This window comes from Danio rerio, chromosome 10 (assembly GCF_049306965.1).
Source record: "Danio rerio strain Tuebingen ecotype United States chromosome 10, GRCz12tu, whole genome shotgun sequence".
NCBI classification, from domain to species: Eukaryota; Metazoa; Chordata; class Actinopteri; order Cypriniformes; family Danionidae; genus Danio; species Danio rerio.
The window spans coordinates 3,371,066-3,394,387 of record NC_133185.1 but is presented as its reverse complement, the minus strand read 5'-3'; the positions used below and the strand labels follow the sequence as shown (position 1 = coordinate 3,394,387).

The window sequence follows — 23,322 nt, the reverse complement described above, 5'->3', positions numbered from 1 at the left end:
CATGATTTATTGCCTTTTTTTGGTTCAGGTTGTAACAGTAGAGCATTTACCACTGTGTAATGTTGCTGTTCCTGTTCACGACACTTAAAAGACGTTTAGGGACTGAAGACACCAAGTGATGAAGTGCTTCAGGTGTTATTGTGTCCCATTGTTCCTGCAAACAAGTCTTTAGGTGGCCGACAGTATGGAGTCTTCATTGTTGCACTATGTGCTCTAAAATGCTCCACACATTCTCTATTAGAGACAGGTCGGGACTACAGGCAGGCCAGTCAAGAAGCTGTATCCTCTTCCTTCGCAGTCAGGACTCTAATGTGTGCAGAATGTGGTTTCCAACTCTGGAAAAGTCGGCAGCATATTGTGCTCCACAATCTCTATGTACTTTTCAGCATTAATGGAGCATCACAGGAGTGAAGTTACCTTCGCCACAGCCATATCACCCTGCAGCCCGAGACCGGTTACTCACTGAAGCTAAGCAGGGCTGAGCCTGGTCAGTACCTGGATGGAAGACCACATGGGAAAACTAGGCTGCTGTTGGAAGTGGTGTTAGTGAGGCCAGCAGGGGGCGCTCAACCTGTGGTCTGTGTGAGTCCTAATGCCCCAGTATAGTGAAGGGGACACCATGCTGTCAGTAAGCGCCGTCTTTCAGATGAGACGTTAAGCCGATGGCATTTCTGGTAAAGAGTAAGGGTTTAACCCCGATGTCCTGGCTAAGTTCCTTCGATCTGCCGTTTGGAGCAGATGCGGATGCTCTACAACAGTCACGAGTCTTCAGCTGCAGTTACACTTGCAGTGTGCAACCGCTGTAAAAATCTGCACTGGAGCTGAAACTGCAGTCTGGAGCCACACACACACACACACACGTTTGTTTTTGTGAATTGTGGGAACATTCCATAGGTTTCTATTGTTTTTGTACTGTACAAACTTTATTTTGTATTGCCCTAAACCCCACCATACCCCTAAACCCAACCCTCACAGGAAGCAGTTTTACTTCCTGAAAAAACCTACTGTATAACATTATACAGATTTGTGTCCTGATGTCACACACACACACACACACACACACAAACACACACACACACACGAACACACTTTCTGAAGCATCATGAAGTGTGATGGTCCAGCCAGGCTTTCAGCAGTGGGACGTTCCTGTCCATCCAGAGGATGTTCTGCTGGATTTTCTCCAGGGCCTGTTGGATACTGCGGAGCCCGGAGCCCTGATCCTGCGCCAGTGACCCAAAGAACAACTCTACCTACACCACAAACAAACAAAGATGGAGTCACACAACAATCTATATTTTTTTTGTTTTGTTTTTTGAGGGAGGGGGGGGGGGGGTAGCTCACTCAAAAATGTACATTGACTCTCTCAAATGGTTTAAAACCTTTCTAAGTTTTTCTCTTTAGCTGAACACAAAAAAAACGAAGATATTTTGAAGAAAGATGGAAAAAAAAATCTAAATTAACCACAGTAGAAAAAGGGGCAGCACTGGGGTGCAGTGGGTAGCACAATTGCCTCACAGCAAGAAGGTTGCTGGTTCAAGTCCCGGCTGGGTCAGTTGGCATTTCTGTGTGGAGTTTGCATGTTCTCCCCGTGTTGGTGTGGGTTTTTTCTGGGTGCTCTGGTTTCCCCCACAAGTCCAAAAACATTTGCTATGGGTGAATTGGGTAAGCTAAATTGTCTGTAGTGTGAGTGTGTGTGTGTGATTCGCAGTGATTGGTTGCAGCTGCAAGGGCATCATAAAACATACTGGATAAGTTGGCGGTTCAATCCACTGTGGCGACCCCTGATTAATAATGGGACTAAGCTGAAAAGAAAATGAACGAATGGTAGGAAAAACAAATACTATGGATGGTTGCAGGTTTCCTCAAAACATCTTTGTTTTTGTTCAACAGAAAAAGTCAAACAAGTTTGAAAAAAGTGAAGAGAGCGTAAACGATGACTGGATTTCCAGTATTGGGAGAACTATTCCTTCAAATAAGGCCTAGCCCGGATTTTAGCTTAAACCGGCTCATAGTTTCAGAAAGGATCATCAATGTGACGTACCTCATCAAGCATTTCTTTGGTGGAATACTGATCGGTGACTCCGACCACCACGCGAGATATAGCAGAAGAGCCGAGATCAAACCTGGAACAAGGTTGCAACAGTAAGGAAAACTTTTAATTACGATTATATATATATATATATATATATATATTAGTTATGATTTTTAATGTTTTTATTTTTTTTAAATAAACACGTATTGCAACTTTGGTTCTTGCACTACATTTCAAAAACAGTTGGCACCGGAGCAGTTTAGAACTAGTAATCAGGTAAACTGGTTAAATAACAATGTGATTTAAAAACAGGTGACGTTGACAGGTGATTGTAATAATGATTTGACACAAATGCAGCATCCAAGAAAGGTCTAGTCCTTTAGGAGCAAACGTTCTGCACACATTACAAATTCCTGGCTGAAGAGGATGCAGGTACTTGACTGGCCTGTCTGCAGTCCTGACCTGTCTCCAATAGAGAATGTGTGGCGCATTTTGAAGACTCGTACTGTTGCCCACCTTAAGACTTGTTTGCAGGAAGAATAGGACAAAATGACACCTGAAACACTTCATCACTTGGTGTCTTCAGTTCCTAAATGTCTTTTAAATGTTGTGAAAAGGAACAGCAACTCACAAAGTGGGAAATGCTCTACTGCTACAACTTTGTTGAAATGTGTTGCAAGAACCAAAATTGTGTATGTGTTTATTTAGAGAAAAAACTCCTTTTCATTCAACTATCTAATAAGGTGATTCTGGTAGATGTTTAAGCTGTTATTAATATATCAGATGGATCATTTGCCACACACTTTTTCACCAGTTTCCCCCAGTTGCTTTTCAGGAAGTCCCAGGCCAGTTTGAAGCCTTTGGGGTTTTTACTGACGCTGATAAGCATCGACGGCAGGTCTTGAGTTTTCATGATCTCTCCTTCACTGCTTCTTTCCAAAAGCCTAGACGTAATAAGACACACAAAAAGGGATCAAGGATTGAAAAGATAAGAAGTTAATCATGTTGTTAATGTTGCTTTATTTGGGTTTTATTCACTATTTTATTTAAATTTCATAATTTGTTCTATAAAAATAAATCAACTGAGATAATCATAGTCATTAATGAAGTCATGTCATAATTATTGAAATTTATAATAATCTTATTAATATAATAATTATAATAATATATACAGTTGAAGTCAGAATTATTAGACCCCCGTTTATTTTTTTCCCAATTTCTGTTTAACGAAGAGATTTTTTCAAGTCATTTCTAATCATAATAGTTAATAACTCATCTCAAATCACTGATTTATTTTATCTTCACCATGATGACAGTAAATAATATTTTACTAGATATTTATCAAGACACTTCTATACAGCTTAAAGTGACATTTAAAGGCTTAACTAGGTTAATTAGGGTAACTAGGCAGGTTAGGGTAATTAGGAAAGTCATTGTATAATGATGGTTTGTTCTGTAGACAGTCAGAAAAACAATTAGCTTAAAGGGGCTAATAATATTGACCTTAAAATGGTGTTTAAAAAATTTAAAACTGGTTTTATTCTAGCCAAAATAAAATAAAACAAGACTTTCTCCAGAAGAAAAAATATTATCAGACATGCTGTGAAAATTTCCTCGCTCTGTTAAACATCATTTGGGAAATATTTAAAAAAGAAGAAAAATTCAAAGGGGGGTGAATAATTCTGACTTCAACTGCACACACACACACACACACACACACAAATATATATATATATATATATATATATATATATATATATATATATATATATATATATATATATATATATATATATATATATATATAATACATTTCTAATAATTTGCCAAAGAAAACAATTAAAAAATATATATATTCAACGGCAACAAAAACAAATATAAAATAGGGAATTTTAATGTGTTTTAGAATGTTTAAATATATATTTTGTGAATGTATATCACACATTTCTAAGGAATTTTTTTTTGAAGCGTCAAGAAAAGCGGCCTAATGAAATCTCTATAGCCCTGCTGGATATATGTGGGAATTGCACTTTCTATTTTTAACAATAATTCAAAAAGCTTTTTTACTAAGCAGCAGAAGGCAGGTGTTTAATCCCTTACAATATGAGCCAATATCCAGAAACCTTTTACATTAAATTTCGGTCAGAATTTCAGTGAAATTAATGTAGTTGCGTGAAATAAAATTTTCAATGTTTACTTTGCTAGCTCACAGTATCGTTCTTAAGGTCAATAATTAATCAGTGCAAGTTATTCCACTGGAAAAAATGTGTTTGTTGTGGTAAACTTCAGTCAAAGTCTGACCCTTTGCTTTTTCGTTTGGAGTTCAACCTGGGGGTTTTCATAGCAACTGCATATTAATACTCTCTCTTATCATTAGTTTGCTTTGAGGGATTGATGCGCAAAAAAAAAAAGCCTCACCCTCTACTTAATAATCTGTTTCAGTTGGAAGTACAGTTGAAGTCAGAATTATTCGCCCCCTTTGATTTTTTTTTTCTTTTTCTAATATTCCCCAAATGATGTTTAACAGAGCGAGGAAATGTTCACAGTATGTCTGAAAATATTTTTTCTTCTGGAGAAAGTCTTATTTGTTTTATTTCGGCTAGAATAAAAGCAGTTTTTAATTTTTTAAAAACCATTTTAAGGTTAATATTATTAGCCCCTTTAAGCTATATTTTATTCCGATAGTCTACAGAACAAACCATCGTTATATATTAACTTGCCTAATTACCCTAACCTGCCTAGTTACCCTAATTAACCTAGTTAAGCCTTTAAATGTCACTGTAAGCTGTATAGAAGTGTCCTGAAAAATATCTAGTCAAATATTGTTTACTGTCATCATGGCAAAGATAAAATTAATCAGTTAATAGAAATAAGTTATTAAAACTATTATGTTTAGAAATGTGCTGAGAAAATCTGCTCTCCGTCAAACAGAAATTGGGGAAAAAAATAAACGGGGGGCAACATACTTAAAATAAAAGTCTGCAACTACCGTTTCGCGCAGATTTCAAGGGTTATTGTCATGTTTGGGTGAACTACTGTAGGAAAACGACATCTCAGCAGCTGCAGACTCACCACTGAAGTTTGTGAGCTAGTGGACTGTACGAGAGGGCAGCTTTAATCATCCACTTCTCTGATGGAGAGACGGATCGCTTGTATTTCTCTAACAAAAAGTCCCAGCCGTCGTCTGTTCGCGCCCCTTCAGTGTAGACCACCAAACTGACGTCGGTAGGAAGCCTGAAACAAAAGAACAGTGAGTCTGCATCATTCTAGGCTTTTATCAAGATTTACAGTATTATTGCGATATTGAGCTAAGCTGCAAAAAAGGTTCATTTAACACTCATAACAACCAAAAAAATACTTAGTGTTTTGTGTATATACACATTCAGAGTGGATAAATGCTTTAAACAGATTCATTTGCAAAAGGAATATAAGGAACAAAAGGATAACACTTTATAATATTATAAGAAACGTTACGTAGTGCATTAAAATGAACAGTGAGAAGTAACCATAAACACTGTAGCTATAAGTTGAATTAATAAAACAAATACAACTGAAATTTGAAATGATTTTGATAAAATGATTACAGCTTTTTAATATGTCATTACACATTATTACACGGCTGACAGGAATACTCGCTCCTGATTGGTCAGTCGTGACATTACAAGGTATGTTATTCTGAAATAACATCCGCTAAATAACAATTCTTTGATATACGGAGCTAATAACGAAAATAACAGCATTTCAAATCACCTTAACCATCAATTAAAACGTTCACATCCATAATTACATCAGCAATTGTATATATCTGCTCGTCTGTCAAGCTTCTTTTTTTTGCCATCTTGTAAATTAATAACACGTAAAGTAGTATCGTTCAGGCAGTTTATTTTCGATCAGCTTTGTGTTTTTGACTGTTTGGCGCCATCTTGTGTCTGAATAATGCGCAGGTTAGTGTATACTCCATCAGCTGTTTTAGTTATTGTCAGCTTTGTGTTTTTGACTGTCTGGCGCCATCTTGTGTCTGAATAATGTGCAGGTTAGTGTATACTCCATCAGCTGTTTTAGTTATTGTCAGCTTTGTGTTTTTGACTGTTTGGCGCCATCTTGTGTCTGAATAATGTGCAGGTTAGTGTATACTCCATCAGCTATTTCTGTCAGCTTTGTGTTTTTGACTGTTTGGCGCCATCTTGTGTCTGAATAATGCGCAGGTTAGTGTATACTCCATCAGCTGTTTGAGTTTCTGTCAGCGTAATGTTTTTGACTGTTTGGCGCCATCTTGTGTCTGAATAATGTGCAGGTTAGCGTATACTCATTCCCCTGTTTTCCTTTCTGTCAGCTTCTTTTATTAATACAGCAAATAGGATTGTAAAAAACAATGATTTGTTGTACTATTTACTGCGCTCTAAGTTTACCAACTATCACGACTTGTGAAAAAGTGTTCATTGATATGAACTAGGTCGCTCAGTGAGTCAAACTCTTACCACATTTTGCCATCAGATTCCTTCCACTTGTGAAACAGCTGTGTGGCGGTGCTGACGCAGGACGGGTAGCGGCGGACACACGCGAACAGCAGCAGATAATTCCTGAGCATCCGCTCGGACACAGACCCATTATCAGACCAGCTCTGCCGGTCAATCAGTGGCTGGAATAACTTCACTAAATGACTCTGAAAACACAATAAAACACTAACAGTTTGTCTAAAATATATGCTCTTATTCGCACCTTACATTTAAAGGGACGGGTGGCACGGTGGCTCAGCGGTTGGCACTGTCCCTTCACAGCAAGACTCGAGCTATTTAAAAATGGCGGTTTCTTTGTTTTCATTCTCCTGCCTGTGTGTCTAGCTCCGTCTTTTGGTACCCATTTGTCCTGCTAGGTACCCTTTGCAAAGTTATCTTGTTTTGCTACTTTAGAATTTCTAAATATGTCCTGAACTGAGACACTGCAAAGCATCTGAATATCTAAAATATTCCACATTTCATCTTTAGCCAGATTGGTTTGTCTGCATTGATACCTTGAGCTGGTTCTCCAGTTCCTGCATGTCTCTCTTCTCCATGAGTTTGTAAAGCGGCACCAGTTCACTGAAGCCCTGCGTCACCGGCATGATCTCGGACTCTTTACTGAGATACAAACTCAGATTCAGAGCTTTATCCAGAGGGACCTTCTCAATGCTGAGGTAAAGACAGACAGATTAATTATCAGGTCATCAATTATCTGGCACTATAATAAAATAAAATAAAATAGTCGAAGAACATTTTTTTTCTAAACAGTTTTTTGGCTTGAATTAAAAAAAATAAGCTAAAAATAATTTCTTTTCTAAATTGTAATTTTTCTAAATTATTTTTCTTGATGAAACAAAAAAAAAAAAAAACTTACTCATTATCAGGACATCAATTGTCTAAAATAAAAAATAAAATAAAATAAAAAATAAAATGTTATCTAAAATAAAAAATAAAAAAATAAATAAAATGTTATCTAAAATAAAATAAAATAAAAAATAAAACGTTCTCTAAAATAAAAAAATAAAAATAAATAAATAAATACAATTTTTCTAAAATAAAATAAAAAATGTTATCTAAAATAAAATAAAATAAAAAATAAAATGTTATCTAAAATAAAAAATAAAAAAATAAATAAAATGTTATCTAAAATAAAATAAAATAAAAAATAAAACGTTCTCTAAAATAAAAAAATAAAAATAAATAAATAAATACAATTTTTCTAAAATAAAATAAAAAATGTTATCTAAAATAAAATAAAATAAAAAATATAAAAAAATGAAATGTTGTCTAAAAAATAAGAAAAAAAATAAAATGTTAAAATACAAAAAAAAAATTTAAAATAAAATGTTATCTAAAATAAAATTAAAAATATTTCAAAAGTGAAATGTTGTCTAAAAAAATAAGGAAAAAAAAAATGTTATCAAAAATACAATAAAATAAAATTAAAAATTAAATGTTATCTAAAATAAAATAAAAAAATAAAATGTTATCTAAAATAAAATAAATTACAAAAATAAAATGTTATCTAAAATAAAATAAAATAATAAAATAAAATTGTATCTAAAATAAAATAAAATTACAAAAATAAAATGTTATCTAAAATAAAATAAAATAATAAAATAAAATTGTATCTAAAATAAAATAAAATTACAAAAATAAAATGTTATCTAAAATAAAATAAAAAAGTAAAATAAAATAAAACAACACATCGCAATGTTTCACATTAGACATCGTAGGATGTCAAATTGGTCAACATTGCCCAACCCCAATGAGTACTCCCTAAATGTCACTTTAAGCTGTATAGAAGTGTCTTTAAAAGTATCTAGTCAAATATTATTTACTGTCATCATGACAAAAATAAAACAGTTATTAGAGATGAGTTATTAAAACTATTATGTTTAGAAATGTGCTGAAAACATCTGCTCTCCGTTGAACAGAAATTAGAGAACAAAAATATACAGGAGGGCTAATCATTCAGGGGGGGGCTAATACATCTGACTTCAACTGTATATGTACTCTATCCATGAAGGCACAGACCTGACCAGCTGGAAGATGTCATGTATGAGACTGGCTCTGTCGTTGCTGCTGAACACAGTGTGGTTCATTCGGAGCTGCTTAATCAAGCAATCCCAGCCTCCAGACTCATAATGCACAATATAATATCCTCGCAGATCCACGTTAAATTTAATCCACTCCACCTTCTCTGGCAGGTAAAACACATCTGCGGGCGCACACAAGAGTTCAGTCTCAGCACAACTGAAGGTATAATGAGTGGGTTTAATGTTTGATCATGGGACGCAGCAAACCTCTTTCGGTTTTCAGCAAGAAACGCTGCACTGCATTACTGCCGCTGGTGATGTACGTCAGAGGAACCTGCCACAGGAAGCTTGATGAACTGGGAGACATGAAAGATACAGAGAATCAATACAAAACTGAACAACTGGGATAATAATACAATGATAGTAATACACCATGAATGTGTCGGGTTGTAAGTACTAATTTACATTAAGAAAACTACTAATTATCAAGAGAAATAAATTATTGTTATTACTTTTAGTTTTAGAATTCGGGTCTGAAATAAAATCAAATAAAATGGTAGGACAGCAAGGAGGTTTGGTGTAGAGGTCTGCACCCTTAAAGGGCGCCTAGGTTACCCCTTTTTTCAGATTTAATATAAGTCTTTTGCGTCTCTAGAATGTGTATATAAAGTTTCAGCTCAAAACACCCACCAGATTTTTCATTATACCTTTTACAAGATCATATTTTATACTCATTTCCAGCAGGGGGTGGTTTTGTCGTACTGCGCCTTTAAGACAAGTCTTTCCCGCCTACTGTTTCTACGTGCCTTCCCGCGTGCTTTAATCTTCTCCCTCGGCTGCGTCAGACAACAGACAGACTTAAAGGAAGAAGGTCTCACGTAGCGTTTGTGAGATACTACAGTAAGAACTTTACTAACGTTAATCAGTGTTTGTTGTGCAGTCGCGTTGATGAGTCACACGCAATATCGTTACAAAGTTCACGCGCGCGCACACACACGCACACCGCAGCTGACACACACACAGAGACAGGCAGACAGACACAGCTTTGCACTGTTTTTGCACTCAAATGTGACAGGATACAGGCTAAGCTCCACTGCTGTGTGGATATCTGTTATGTTATTGTACAAAATAAACCTGATTTAACGTCTACAAACCAGGATTGAAGTGTCTCCCTTTATAATTGTGCTGATGAAGTGAATCTGAAGTAATTCGCTGTAATTAATTACACACGTGCTCTGTTTTAAAACACTTTAAACATGTGAAGCTCACTCTTAATCACATCTGATGATGATTGCTGATCCGAGCGAACTGAACAGACCTTTTATTCCCGGTTGCTTTGCGTATGTCTGGTCTTGTTGACATATACACATGACTACCGGGACATGTTAATGCGCGCAGCTGTCAATCAATTCGGTGGGCGGGGGAATCGCATTCCTACGTAAAGTTGCGGTCGGTCTGAAAACCGCTCTAATTGGTCCACCGTTTTTATGTTGTTAAATTTAAAAAAAAGGACTGGGTGTGTTTATATCAGCTCAATATGATGGTCTATACACTATATATACACATATGTTTGTCCAAATAGCTTGAAAAGTAGATATTTCACCATAGGTGCCCTTTAAGCACTCTATTGTTTGATTGTCCGCAGAAGAAACTACTGTTATACAATAACCTGCCTAATTACCCCAATTAAGCCTTTGGCTTGCACTTTGAATCTGAATGTTTGTATTTTGAAAAATATCTAGTAAAATATTATGTGCAGTCATCATGGCAAAGTTTTAGAGTATTAGAGATGAGTTATCAAAACTATTATGTTCAGAAATGGGTTGAAAAAATCTTCTTTCCATTAAACAGAAATTCGGGGGAAAAGGGTTGCTAATAATTCAGGAGGGTTAATAATTCTGACTTTAACTGTATAAATGCACAGTTACTTTCCTCCATGTAAATAAAGAAAGGGAAATAAATACAGCAGAATAAAAATATGAAACAAACCGTGCTTTAAGCATCTTCACTGTAAGAATTAAACTTTAGCTACAGCAGTCCTTCAGTTAAGAGCAGTGAGGGATGTTCTCCTTTTGTTGTTTGATTAATAATGATAAAAACAGGCGGCAGCAGGAATATTGCGCACTGTCTCTTTAATGGTTTCTCTTTCACGTGTCTTTTGATTCTCAACTCGTTTCTTTATTACACAAATGAGGGTTATAATAATAATAATCACTAAACACCGCGTTGACACCTATTTGACCATTAAAGCGTTCACATTAAGATGACTTTAGATGTGTGTGCTCTGCTCGTCTCTGAGCGCACAGTGTGCAAATGAGACCGAAGGCTGACGGCATGCAGTCTTATTCGCGCTTTTAAAAACATGATTAGAATGTAAATCAATGAACGATGCGCATCTCGTGCTGCAAACGTTATAATACAGCACATGCTTTTAGTCATTTTCATGTGAAACTGAGCTTTGCAGAGCAACAAATGTGTACAACTGGAAATGGGGCGGTATATAATGCAATAATAGTTTATCTCGATTAAGGATTTTCATAATCGTTAGAAGCCGAAATCGAATTTTCGATTAATTGCACAGCCCTGGGGTAGCATTAATAAAATACAATAAATGGAAAATGTAATAAATAATATAAACAATTCTCGTTAACTTCTGACCGCAACCATATCTGTTCTAGCAACAACCATTTTTTTGTAGTCCCCAAACTTCGTTCGGTGTAGGCTTTGCTAAGCTAACTCTGTAAAAGCCAATGACATGCAGAGATGCTGTTTATGTTCACACAGCTACATTACACATCAACTAAAGTTTAACATGATATCGTAGTGGATCACCCTTTTAAAACTATCCGTATACGACTTAACATGGCCTTACTTTGACGATTCTGCTCCTTTCAGGAAGCGCTCCTGTTTAAGAGTGACCTCTTGACCTTTGACCTCCACAGTGATTAAAGGAAAGCCCTCCTGCAGAGTCCAGGTGTCCATGATGGCTCCAACGTCAACACTGTCCTCCTTGAACCACTTCTGCCAGAACAGGTTTTCATGAATACTTATGGCCGGTTTCCACTGAGAGGTACAGTATGGGTCACTTTTATCACGCTTGTGTTTCCACTGCCAAAAGGGTACCCTTTCGGTGGGCATGGTGTACGACAGAACGTTTCAGACGACGTCATTTTTACTCAAGGAAATGTCACAGTAAAGCTGTACAGGTCGCCCAAAAGGTGATGATAGTAGTTAAATATGGCAGTTTGTTCATGTTTTAGGTTGCAGAAGCATCATTTGCTGCAGTTTTTTTCCGGCTTCACCTTAGTTTTTTCGCGCTTCACTCTCGCGTTTGTCCGTTTCTGAAAGGGTCAGGTGTCAGAAGCTCTTCAATAATCAGGCACACGTTCTTATCATCAGCTCAAGAAATTCGTTATTTTAAATATAGACGAGCGGCGAGCTCATAAAACAACAACAGGACACAGCAGAGTTTGTTCTTCTTAGCTTTGTGGCTGTTCTTTAAGACGACGACAAGGCTTGTTTGAGCTTGGGTTGACCATGGCTTGCTATTATATGTATATATTATTACTGTTTAATGTCTCAGCTGTGTATTTAAAAATGGCGCTTTCTTTGTTTTCATTCTCCTGCTTCTGTGAGTGATGCATCTCTGTAAACCAATAGTGTTCAGCTCACGTCTTGCTCCGCCGTTTGGTACCCTTTTTTTTTTGGTGCTAGGTACCCTTTGCAAAGGGTGACCAAAAAGTGGTACGGTTCGCATTTTAGCAACCCTTTGACAGTGGAAACGGCCATAAAAGCATACCGAACTGAATCTTGCTGTACTGTACCACTCAGTGGAAACGGGCCATTAAAGGCATACTTCTACCAAATATGAAAATTGACTCACCCTTTACTCGCCCTTGAGTGGTTTCAAACCTGTTCTGTTGAACACAAAAGAAGATATCCTAAAGAAAGCTGAAAACCTGTAACCACTGACCTTCATAGTCAGAAAAACAAATACTATGGAAGTCAATGGTTACTCGTTTACAACATTTTTCAAAATATCTTCTTTTGTGTACAACTCAAACAGGTTTGGAAACACCTTAGGGTGAGTAAATGTCGACAGAAGTTTCATTTTTGGGTGAACTATCCCTTTAATAAACTGATTTATTCTGATTTATAAGTTTGTGTGATGAAATTTAGGGAGGAAACATTATAAGAGTTTAACTTCTGAAGCCAAATATCACAAAACACAAACTATTTGAACAGAATAAAAATATACAGATCATTTGTTGCAGCACTTACAGAGGCTGGCGTTTCAGCCGTGTGTTTGGAGCAGAATCCGTCAAGTTTTAGTCTCCCTGAATCCAATCCATCTGAAGTGCAGATCTGAAGAGATTGAGAAGCATTCAGCCTTAATAACAAGCATTTAAAAGACTGAATAACTCAGACAGGAGCCAACAGAATTACTCACATTGGTAAGGCTCTCCCAGAGGTGCGAGTTGACTGTGTTCTGGTAGCTGTGTTTCTTCAGGTAGTTTATAATACCGTACTTGAACACCTCTGGAGTCAGAAAATCCCTCAGCATATTCAGGATACACGCACCCTTGAGAGATTATTAACAATCAGTTAGGAAGGAAATGATTAATATGATCAAACTGCATATACTGGGTGATATGTGCCCTATTTAAAACTATCAGCTTTAATTGGTTGACATATTCTGACATCATAACCATTTAACTTCCACTCTACGATTTGTTTTGACCGTTTTTTTTGCTTAAATTGTGTTCCTGACACTACTGTAAGAGTTTTTTTGTATTTAATTCTTGGTATAAAAGTCTTTGTTTGGTAATGGCAGCTCTTGTATGAAGAATGGAGTCGCATTGCTCAGGTGTGATTTTCCCTGACTTCAACAGAGTCTTCATATTTTGGTTTTCAGGTCTGTCAATTCAGCTCAGGTGACTGGCTGGGCCATTCTACAGCTTTATTTTCTTTTCTGAAACCAATTGGAGTTTCCTTGTCTGTGTTTGCATTAATTGTTTTACTGAAATGTCCACCCTGGTTTCATCTTCATCATCTGGTAATGTACAGTAGGTGTTGCTGAAGCAGCTAATATTCATATACACTGATGAGGTTCTGAAGAACTACTAAACGATTTCAGCTGCTGTCTGGGCTTTCAGTGCATTTCTACACCTCCCTTTATTCATGTGTTCAAGACTTCTTCCCTGTGTCATTTCATTTTAATACACAGAACTTCATTTGTAAACTAATTAGTTTTGTTTTCTTTGCATATATGGATTTCTTACCAACATCTGGTGAAAATTTCAAGTCAACAGCACCTTCAGAATTATGTTTATTGTCTTTATATTTGATCCATTTATCCGTTTCTATCCTCTTTGCTGTCCGACAGTGATGGTTGACCATAGCTGACATCTATTTCATTTTTCTTGTCGGCTTAGTCCCTTTATTAATCCGGGGTTGCCACAGCGGAATGAACCGCCAACTTATCCAGCAAGTTTTTATGCAGTGGATGCCCTTCCAGCCGCAACCCATCTCTGGGAAACATCCACACACACACTCACACACACACTACGGACAATTTAGCCTACTCAATTCACCTGTACCACATATCTTTGGACTTTGGAGCACCTGGAGGAAACCCACGCGAAGGCAGAGAGAGCATGCAAACTCCACACAGAAACACCAACTGAGCCGAGGTTCGAACCAGCGACCTTCTTGCTGTGAGGCGACAGCACTACCTACTGCGCCACTGCCTCGCCCAGCTGACATCTATTCTTTAATAAATTTTATGTGGAAATTATGTGCGCGTTCACCCCCTAGTGTTGAAGTATGATTGAAACAGAAATAAAATTTTCTTTGCTTTGTATATATGGACATTGTTAGTGATATCTGATGACAACATTCTTAGAAACAGGTTTTCCGAAAAAAGTTGACCTTATTTATACCTTTTTTTTCAATAAAGGTTAAAGGTTACTTTAAATGTTTACTTATTTTACCCATGGAATATGAAGTGCTAGTGTACCTTTCGATAGGAGACGTCATCAAACATCTCGCTGATCTCTGCAGGATTCTCTACTGGAGTGGAAACAGGGTGCGAGGAGCTCAGAGAGTCCACGGATAAGGCAGTGAAGCATTTCTCCAGGAAATAATCATTCTACAACAGAAACACTGAGTCAGATCAAGTACAGCTACATATCAGTCAAAATCTATCCATGATATCCATCCTTCAATCACTATTAAATCAATCAATCAATCAATCAATCAATCTATCTATCTATCTATCTATCTATCTATCTATCTATCTATCTATCTATCTATCTATCTATCTATCTATCTATCTATCTATCTATCTATCTAAATTGATGGATTTGCTCTTCAGTGTTCGGGCTTTCAGCACTGACATTTGCATTACACTGAACTAAACTAAACTGAACTGAACCTCAACTCTGCAAACTGGACTGAAGCAATTACAATTTACTAGATCTTCTCTGTTGAGCTGCTTTGACACAAGCTACATTGTAAACGAGCTATAGAAATAAAGATGAACTGAATTAAAGGTTGTAGAGAAATGCAGCTCACCACTTGCAGCTCAGGGTGAGTGATGTTGACCGACACATACTCCATGAACTTGGCAAAGCCCTCGTTTAACCACAGGTCGTTCCACCACTGCATTGTGACCAGGTTTCCAAACCACTGGAAAAAAACAACAACATAATTCAACATCGTGATGAGTGTCTATGGAGGGTCAGAGAGCTCTCGGGTTTCATCTAAAATATTTTTATTTGTGTCTCAGGAGTTTGAAATGACATGAGAAGTGAGGAATTTATAACCGGATTTTCAATTAGAGTGAACTATCCCTTTAACATCTTTTCAATCTTGATACAATATGTAAGATTAGCTAAGAGAGTCTCTAAATAACTGTTCAAATAAGACAAAACAAACTTTAAAATATTGCAGGATCAAGTTATTTCTTCTCAACTTTCCCCTTAAATTGACCCTAAAGTTCTACAATCATTTATGTTAACTATGATAGTTATAACTTTTGCTCATAATAATTACAATAGAAGGATAATGTTGCTCAATTCTAATATTTCTCACTAATTATATAAATAATTTGAATCAATATTTAATCTCAATGTATGCTTCTATTTAGGTAATTTTGATACCCTTAAGATTTATTTATTCAAATTAACACAGCCTAGTGGTACTATAGCAGCAACGTGCTCACGGCGACCCGAGTTCGATTCTCGGCTCGAGGTCCTTTGCCAATCCTTCCCCTCTCTCTGCTCCCAATGCTTTCCTGTCTGAATTCACTACTGTCCTGGCATAATAAAGGTGAAACCCCCCCCCAAAAAAAATATCTAAAATTATTAGTACCCATTTAATAAGATCTATTATTATCAAAGCAAAACATTTTCCAAAAATCTAAGTTTCAATCCTTGAAAACACTTGATAAAAATTAAAGTACTCCCTACAAGCCCTGAGAAAAAACGTCTGTCTGGCTGTGCATTTATCATTCCTTGGACTGAATTATTAATATAAAAATCTACCTGATGGGCTAGTTCGTGAGCGATGACTTTGGTGATGCCTAATTTGTCAGAGGAAGAAGATTTCTCAGGGTCAAAGAGCAAACCGGACTCTCTGTACGTCGACAGACCCCAGTTCTCCATAGCACCCGACTGGAAATCTGGGATGGCTGCGAGATCTGCAAGGAAAAGATAATTATAGACAGAATTCAGTTTTAAAAATGTTCAGATTACAGTAAAAAAAAACGTGTTCATGCTGGATTTTTAAGGGATAGTTCACCCAAAAATGAACATTCGCTGATCATTTACTCACCCTCTCTTTGTTCTAAACATATTTGAGTTCTTGAGTTTGAGATTAACAGAAAAGATGTTTTGAAAAATGCTGAAAAACGCTCTGTTTTAGCCAAAGAAAGTGGATTACATTTATGCCCAAAACTGGAAAATCGCATTAAACATTTGCGAATAAAGCGAACAAAATTGCCATTTACTGTCATTCCTGTGAATTTTGTTTTCTTTTCTAAATATTTCCCAAATGATATTTAACAGAGCAAGGAAATTTTCACAGTATTTCCTATAATGTTTTTTCTTCTGGAGAAGTCTTACTTGTTTAATTTCAGCTCGAATAAAAAGCAGTTTAAAATTTTTTTTAAAACCATTTTAAGGTCAAAATGATTAGCCCCTTTAAGCTATATTTGTTTTGGACTGTCTACAGAACAAACCACTGTTATACAATAACTTGTCTAACTACCCTAAATTTACCTAATTACCCTAGTTAAGCCTTTAAATGTCACTTTAAGTGGAATACTAGTGCCTTGAAAAATATCTAGTCTAATATTACGTGCTGTCATCATGGCAAAGATCAAATAAATCAGTTATTAGAGATGAGTTATTAAAACTATTATGTTTAAAGTTTGTAATAATTCAGAAGGGGTAATATATCTAGCTTCAACCATACGAGTATAAGAAAATAATGGGTATAAAGCACATGAGGGCGAGTAAACGGTGAGTAAATTTTCATTTGTGAGTGAACAATCTCTTAATCATGCAAACCATTTTCAGTAGCAAAACTGACCACTGCTGATAACTTTCACACTCACCGTGTTTGGGAAGCGGATACGGGATGTCAAAATACTCATCATAAAAGTCGAGCATTGTGACGGCGGTGTCGAGGGCATACTCCGCTTGACTGATCTTCTCGGGAACTGTATACACTGATATCTGCAATAAAATCAGGATATGAAGAGTGAGAGGACTGTTTTCTTGAGGTCTGGTTACTTTAGAAAGGCTATTTATTGACTTGCCTCAACTCCGTGCTGACTTTTTTTACTGATGGAGTGGAAGTCGCAGATGATGAAGGCCACCAGGTAGGTGCTCATCTTTACCATGGTGTCAAATTGATCCTCCAGAATCCCGTCAGCCAGCTCTACAGTTCTCAGCTATTGGGTGACATAAGCTTCAGCATTAGAATGTACAGTCGAAGTCAGAATTATTAGCCCCCCTATGAATTTTTTTTCTTTTTTAAATATTTCCCAAATGATGTTTAACAGAGCAAGGAAATTTTCACAGCATGTCTGATAATATTTTTTCTTGTGGAGAAAGTCTTATTTGTTTTATTTCGTCTAGAATAAAAGCAGTTTTAATTTTTTAAGAACAATTTTAAGGTCAATATTATTAGCCCCTTTAAGCTATTTTTTTCTTTAATCTATAAAACAAACTATCGTTATAACTTGCCTAATTACCCTAACCTGCCTAGTTAACCTAATTAACCTAGTTCGGCCTTTAAATGTCACTTTAAGCTGTTTATAAGTGTCCTGAAGAATATCTAATCAAATATTATTTGCTGTCATCATGACAAAGATAAAAGAAATCAGTTAATAGAGATGAGTTATTCAAACTATTATGATTAGAAATGTGTTGAAAAAATCTGCTCTCCATTAAACAAAAATTGGGAAGAAAAATAAACTGGGGGGCGAATAATTCTGACTTTCAACTGTATATGTATTGGTTTTTATATTAATTCCAGTAATATTATTAACCAATATCAAAATGTTTATGTTTAATTAATAAAACAGTTTTAAAAATGATATTTTCGGAGGAACCTTGTTTCACTGTACTTGGCAGTGCACAAAAATTAAATTATTTTGGGAAGAGGTGAGAATTATAAGTGAAAAAATTATTTCAAAACAAATCCTCCTTGACCCAAAGCTTTTTTTGCTAGGTTTATACCCAGAGGACTCAAACTACAGTAGAAGCGAACAAATATTTATAGACCTCAGCTTGCTTTATGCCAAAAGATGTGTAGCTTTGCTATGGACAAAGATGCAAAGACCAAACACTACTCAATGGATAAAACAAATGTTGTTAAGTCTGCCATTAGAAAAAATAACTTATATACTAAAAGCTAAACAACATGTATTTGAAAACATATGGAGCCCTTTCATTAGTTATATCAAAGAAGTGGAATTAACAGAGGAAGAAGTTGATGAATAATATTTGATGGATAATGCAGTTCCAGCTTTATAGTTCTGCATTGATACATTACTTAATATATATTTTTTTGTTGTTGTTATTGTTTGCTCGTTTGTTGTTTGCTTTTAGTTTTTATTATAAATATATATATATATATATATATATATATATATATATATATATATATATATTGTATAATTTGTAAATGCAATAAGGTTATTATTGTTGTAAAATGTTTGTAAAATGTACAATTTGTACAAACTGAAAACGAAAAATAAAAATATTATGGTAAAAAAAAAAAAAAAGATATTTTCTGTCTTTAAGTAAATATTTTATATAAGACACTTGCTTTGTTTAAAAAGACCTGATTAGAATTGCATTGTAAACTTTAAATTAAATAATAGTTTTTTTTATGTTTTAAGCTTTTAGTTACTGTACTTGCCAAATCATTCTGCATAAATCCACTGATTTTTTTCCCTAAATTCTGCACAGAAATAACTTAAAATGTCCGCAGATTCTGTCTGGCCCTGACTATCGGTTATCTGTATCGGTCAAAAATTCATATGGGCGTATCCTTATAATTAACCAATTTTTTCTGGACATATCTATTTTTTATAACTACATTCACCATATGCATGCATTTTAAGCACTCTGCATAAGATATTTGATGATTTTTCTCGTTTTTACATTTTGATTTTTGGTGAAATACAATATAATGAATACGAATAGAATCAATTTTGCTTGAACCAAAACATTTTTTACATGATACAAGTATTTATTGTTCACCTTGGGCATGTTTGATATGGATATGTGCCTTGATTCTCTGCGCACGCGGATGGTAAAGTTGGCTTTGAATGCAGGCTCATCAAAACAAGGAAAGGCAGCTCGGGCATGTGTCGGCTCAAACTGAGTGGACGCCAACATCCTATAGGAAGAAAAAAAAACATCACTTTAATGGGGGTTTAATCTTTAATGCTACTTCACATACATCCCCAGTCAAAAGTTTGGATTTAGTAAGATTTTTTAATGTTTCATACACTTATTCTGCTCACAAAGGCTGCATTTATTTAATTAAAAACACAGTAGAAAGTGTGAAATGTGGAAATGCAATATTAAAGAACTGTTGTTTTAGTAAACGTAGTTTAAAATTTGATTGATTCTTGTGTTTTAAAGCTGAAGTTTAGCATGAGTCTTCAGTGTCACATGTCACTCAAAAGGTGGCTCAGTGGTTAGTGGTGTCTCAGTGGTGTCACGGATGGGCCAGTTGGCATTTCTGTGTGGACTTAACATGTTCTCCCCGTGTTGGTGTGGGTTTCACCCATAATCTAAACACATGCGCTATAGGTGACCTGGGTAATCAAAATAGGCCGTAGTGTATGAGTGTGTCTGTGAATGAGTGTTTGGGTGTTTTCCCAGTACTGGGTTGTGGCTGGAAGGGCATCCGCTGCGCAAAACATATGCTGGATTAGTTGGTGGTTCCTTCCGCTGTGGCGACCCCTGATAAATAAAGGAACTAAGCTGAAGAGACATGAATGAATGATCTGCTTATGAAGAAACAACTATTATTGTTGTCGTCAGTTTGGAAACTGATACAATATCAATCAAAAGTACAATTAAAAATGTATCTACCTCTATTCATCACAATCAATTATTCTAGATTGATAGTAAACACATTTGTAATGTTAAAAAAAAAATGTTATTTTGAGTTTTCTTTTTTTAATGAAAGAATAGTAAAAGTAGAATGTATCACAATTTCCACTAGTAGTCACGATACTGGAATTTTCAACTTCGATACGATACCTTGAAAAATATCGATATTCAATCCCATTTTCGATACCATTTCAATTTAACGACATTAAAAAGATGCAAATGAAGAAAAAAAGGGAAAACAACAGCTAAACCATTCATTCATTTTCCTTTGCCTCTATTTATTCATCAGGGGTCGCCACAGTGGAATGAACACATAACACAACCCAATACTGGGAAACATCCATACAAACTCATTCATTATGGCCAGTTTAGTTTATTCAACTCCCCTACAGAGCATGTGTTTGGAAGTTTAATAGTGAGTAGTACGATCGCCTCACAGCAAGAAGGTCGCTGGTTCAAGCCCCGGCTGGGTCATTTAGCATTTCTGTGAGGAGTTTGCATGTTCTCCCCTTGTTGGTGTGGATTTCACCCACCAAAATAGGCCGTAGTGTATTAGTGTGTGTGTGTGAATGAGTGTTTGGGCGTTTTCCCAGTACTGGGTTGTGGCTGGAAGGGCATTCGCTGCGCAAAACATATGCTGGACTAGTTGGTGGTTCCTTCCGCTGTGGCGACCCCTGATACATAAAGGAACTAAACTGAAGAGACATGAATGACAGATCTGCTCATGAAGAAACATTTATTATTATTGTTGTTGTCGTCAGTTTGGAAACTGATACAATATCAATCAAAAGTACAATTAAAAATGTATTTACCTCTATTCATCACAATCAATTGTTTAAGAGTGAAAGTTAACACATTTGTAATCTAAAAAAACTGCTATTTTGAGTTTTCTTTTTTAAAATTAAAGAATAGTAAAAGTAAAATGTATCACAATTTCCACTAGTATAGTCACGATACTGGAATTTTCAACTTCGATACGATACCTTGAAAAATATCGATATTCAATCCCATTTTCGATCCCATTTTGATTTCGATTAAAAAGATGCAAATGAAGAAAAAAAGGGAAAACAACAGCTAAACCATTCATTCATTTTCCTTTGCCTCTATTTATTCATCAGGGGTCGCCACAGTGGAATGAACCGCCAACTTATTCAGCATACGGTTTACACATAACACAACCCAATACTGGGAAACATCCATACAAACTCATTCATTATGGCCAGTTTAGTTTATTCAACTCCCCTACAGAGCATGTGTTTGGAAGTTTAATAGTGAGTAGTACGATCACCTCACAGCAAGAAGGTCGCTGGTTCAAGCCCCGGCTGGGTCAGTTGGCATTTCTGTGTGGAGTTTGCATGTTCTCCCCTTGTTGGTGTGGATTTCCCCCACAGTCCAAACACATGCACTATAGGGGGAGTGAATAAACTAAATTGTCCATAGTGTATGTTAGTGAATAAGTGTGTATGGTGTTTTCCAGTACTGGGTTGCAGCTGGAAGGGCATCCTCTGTCTAAAACATATGCTGGATAAATCGGTGGTTCATTCCGCTGTGGTGACCCCTGATAAATAAAGGGACTAAGCTAAAGGAAAATGAATGAATGAATAATGGAGCAGTAAGTCATCACATTATAATGATTTCTGAAGGAACATGCGACACTGAAGACTGATGGTGATCAGCGTTGAATGACAGGAATTAATTAAATTTGATACTACATTAAATAACAAAACAGTTATTTAAAATTGTAATAATATTTCACAATTATCTACTGTACTTTTCATCAAATAAATGAAGTATGGGTGCGTAGAATTGGCTTCTTTTACAACAATGGTCTCAAACTCAATTTCTGGAGGGCCGCACCTCTGCATAGTTTAGCTTCAACCACCTCCAACTCAGGGTTGGAGCCAAACTGTGCAATTGCAGCCCTTCAGGAATCCAGTTTGAGACTTAGGCCTGTGTTTTAAAACATCTTACTGTTTGCAATCTTTTGACTGCTTGTGTATGTATTCTGAACCAACAATGTATGTGTCTTACCTAACCTCCCCACTATTTGTAGTGTACTGGCCTTTATAAAAGCCATGGAAGCTGTCAGATAAGTTGGCGTAGAACTCCAAATGCACCACATGGCTCCCTTTCTCGAAAGTGAAGCCTTCAGAGAAGAGTGCAATCTGTTCATTGGCTTCAAACTCACTGATCTGAAGATCCTGATGATGATGATGTTGTCTGGAGCCCAAAAGAAGAGCTTTGGAGACCTGTAGGTTCTTGCTGTGGAGGATGATTGCCCTCGTGTCCTGTTTTACCTCTATTTGGATCTGAACCTCTCCAGTAAACGTCAGAGAGGTCAAGTTGGGGTGAATGAGGAGGTCATAATGCTGGGGTTTGACAATTTCTGGCAACCTCATCTTATCCCAGGGGAAAGGCAGCACGGTTTTGTTCTTGTTGACGGTCATGGCATGGTTGCCAGCAAAAAGAGCACAGAACAAAGCTACTAATGTAAAATGAAAATACTTTGCTAAGAATAGCATGGCGGAAAATATGAGTTTAACGTCAGCTTTCAGAGCGTTTGATTAGGATTATGTGCTCTTGTCACTTGTTTGACACACATGAGATAGTATGCGATGTTTAGACGTCACAAAGCGACAAATATGCTCACGAATTATACGACATTAATTACAATAGGCGAAAAAAAGTTTCGAACGAACCTGCAAGATATCCGATTGGTAACGTAAATGAAAGTGAAACTACGCAGTTGTCCTCCAAATCAATCGCATTTCCTGGTTTGTCAGACGTCTCATTTTGCCCTCATATTATAGTATTATATGCTATAACTGCATGTACACACGATATAGCTTTATATATGTCGAATAACGCTATCTTTGTTAAAATAAACAGCGTTTCAAACGCTGAGGCGAACACTGTTTATCATGAATATTAATTACGTAACGTGCCGTAAGCGAATCACAGCGCGAATATCCGGCTGTTGAATATTAATAAGCTTACGTTTCCTATGAAACGTAATCAAAAGTTTGTTAATATTAATGAGCTACGCTTTAAAGCTGGGAAAAACAGCGACATCTGTCGCTGCGGGTCAAAAAACATTTATTACAAAATAG

The 23,322-nt window shown here is 36.2% G+C and overlaps 1 protein-coding gene and 1 long non-coding RNA gene across 9 annotated transcripts in view; one reads left to right on the top strand and one right to left on the bottom strand.

Moving 5' to 3' along the window:
- Nucleotides 1-23,322, top strand: part of LOC141376286 (uncharacterized) — a 501,640-nt gene that overhangs the window by 187,651 nt on the left and 290,667 nt on the right. The gene's annotated exons all lie outside the window — the stretch shown is intronic.
- Nucleotides 923-23,171, bottom strand: erap1a (endoplasmic reticulum aminopeptidase 1a). 8 transcript variants are annotated; one of them, XR_011016970.2, is made up of 18 exons: nucleotides 22,244-23,171; nucleotides 19,349-19,487; nucleotides 17,395-17,529; nucleotides 17,191-17,311; nucleotides 16,118-16,272; nucleotides 15,147-15,260; nucleotides 14,590-14,721; nucleotides 13,021-13,152; nucleotides 12,852-12,935; nucleotides 11,443-11,591; nucleotides 8,838-8,926; nucleotides 8,569-8,752; nucleotides 7,044-7,200; nucleotides 6,511-6,695; nucleotides 5,105-5,266; nucleotides 2,844-2,976; nucleotides 2,042-2,123; nucleotides 923-1,250 (listed from the first exon to the last, which is right to left on the bottom strand). XR_011016970.2 is itself a non-coding variant. In XM_687424.10 (18 exons), the coding sequence occupies exons 1-18, from the start codon at nucleotides 22,732-22,734 to the stop codon at nucleotides 1,101-1,103; spliced, it is 2,802 nt and encodes a 933-aa protein (XP_692516.3). In that variant the 5' UTR covers nucleotides 22,735-23,171; the 3' UTR covers nucleotides 923-1,100. The 8 variants fall into 8 exon arrangements, 4 of the variants coding, with proteins under 4 accessions (XP_692516.3, XP_005155590.1, XP_021334908.1 ...); XR_012386074.1 differs by having other exon boundaries at nucleotides 11,443-11,588; XR_012386075.1 differs by having other exon boundaries at nucleotides 13,021-13,107.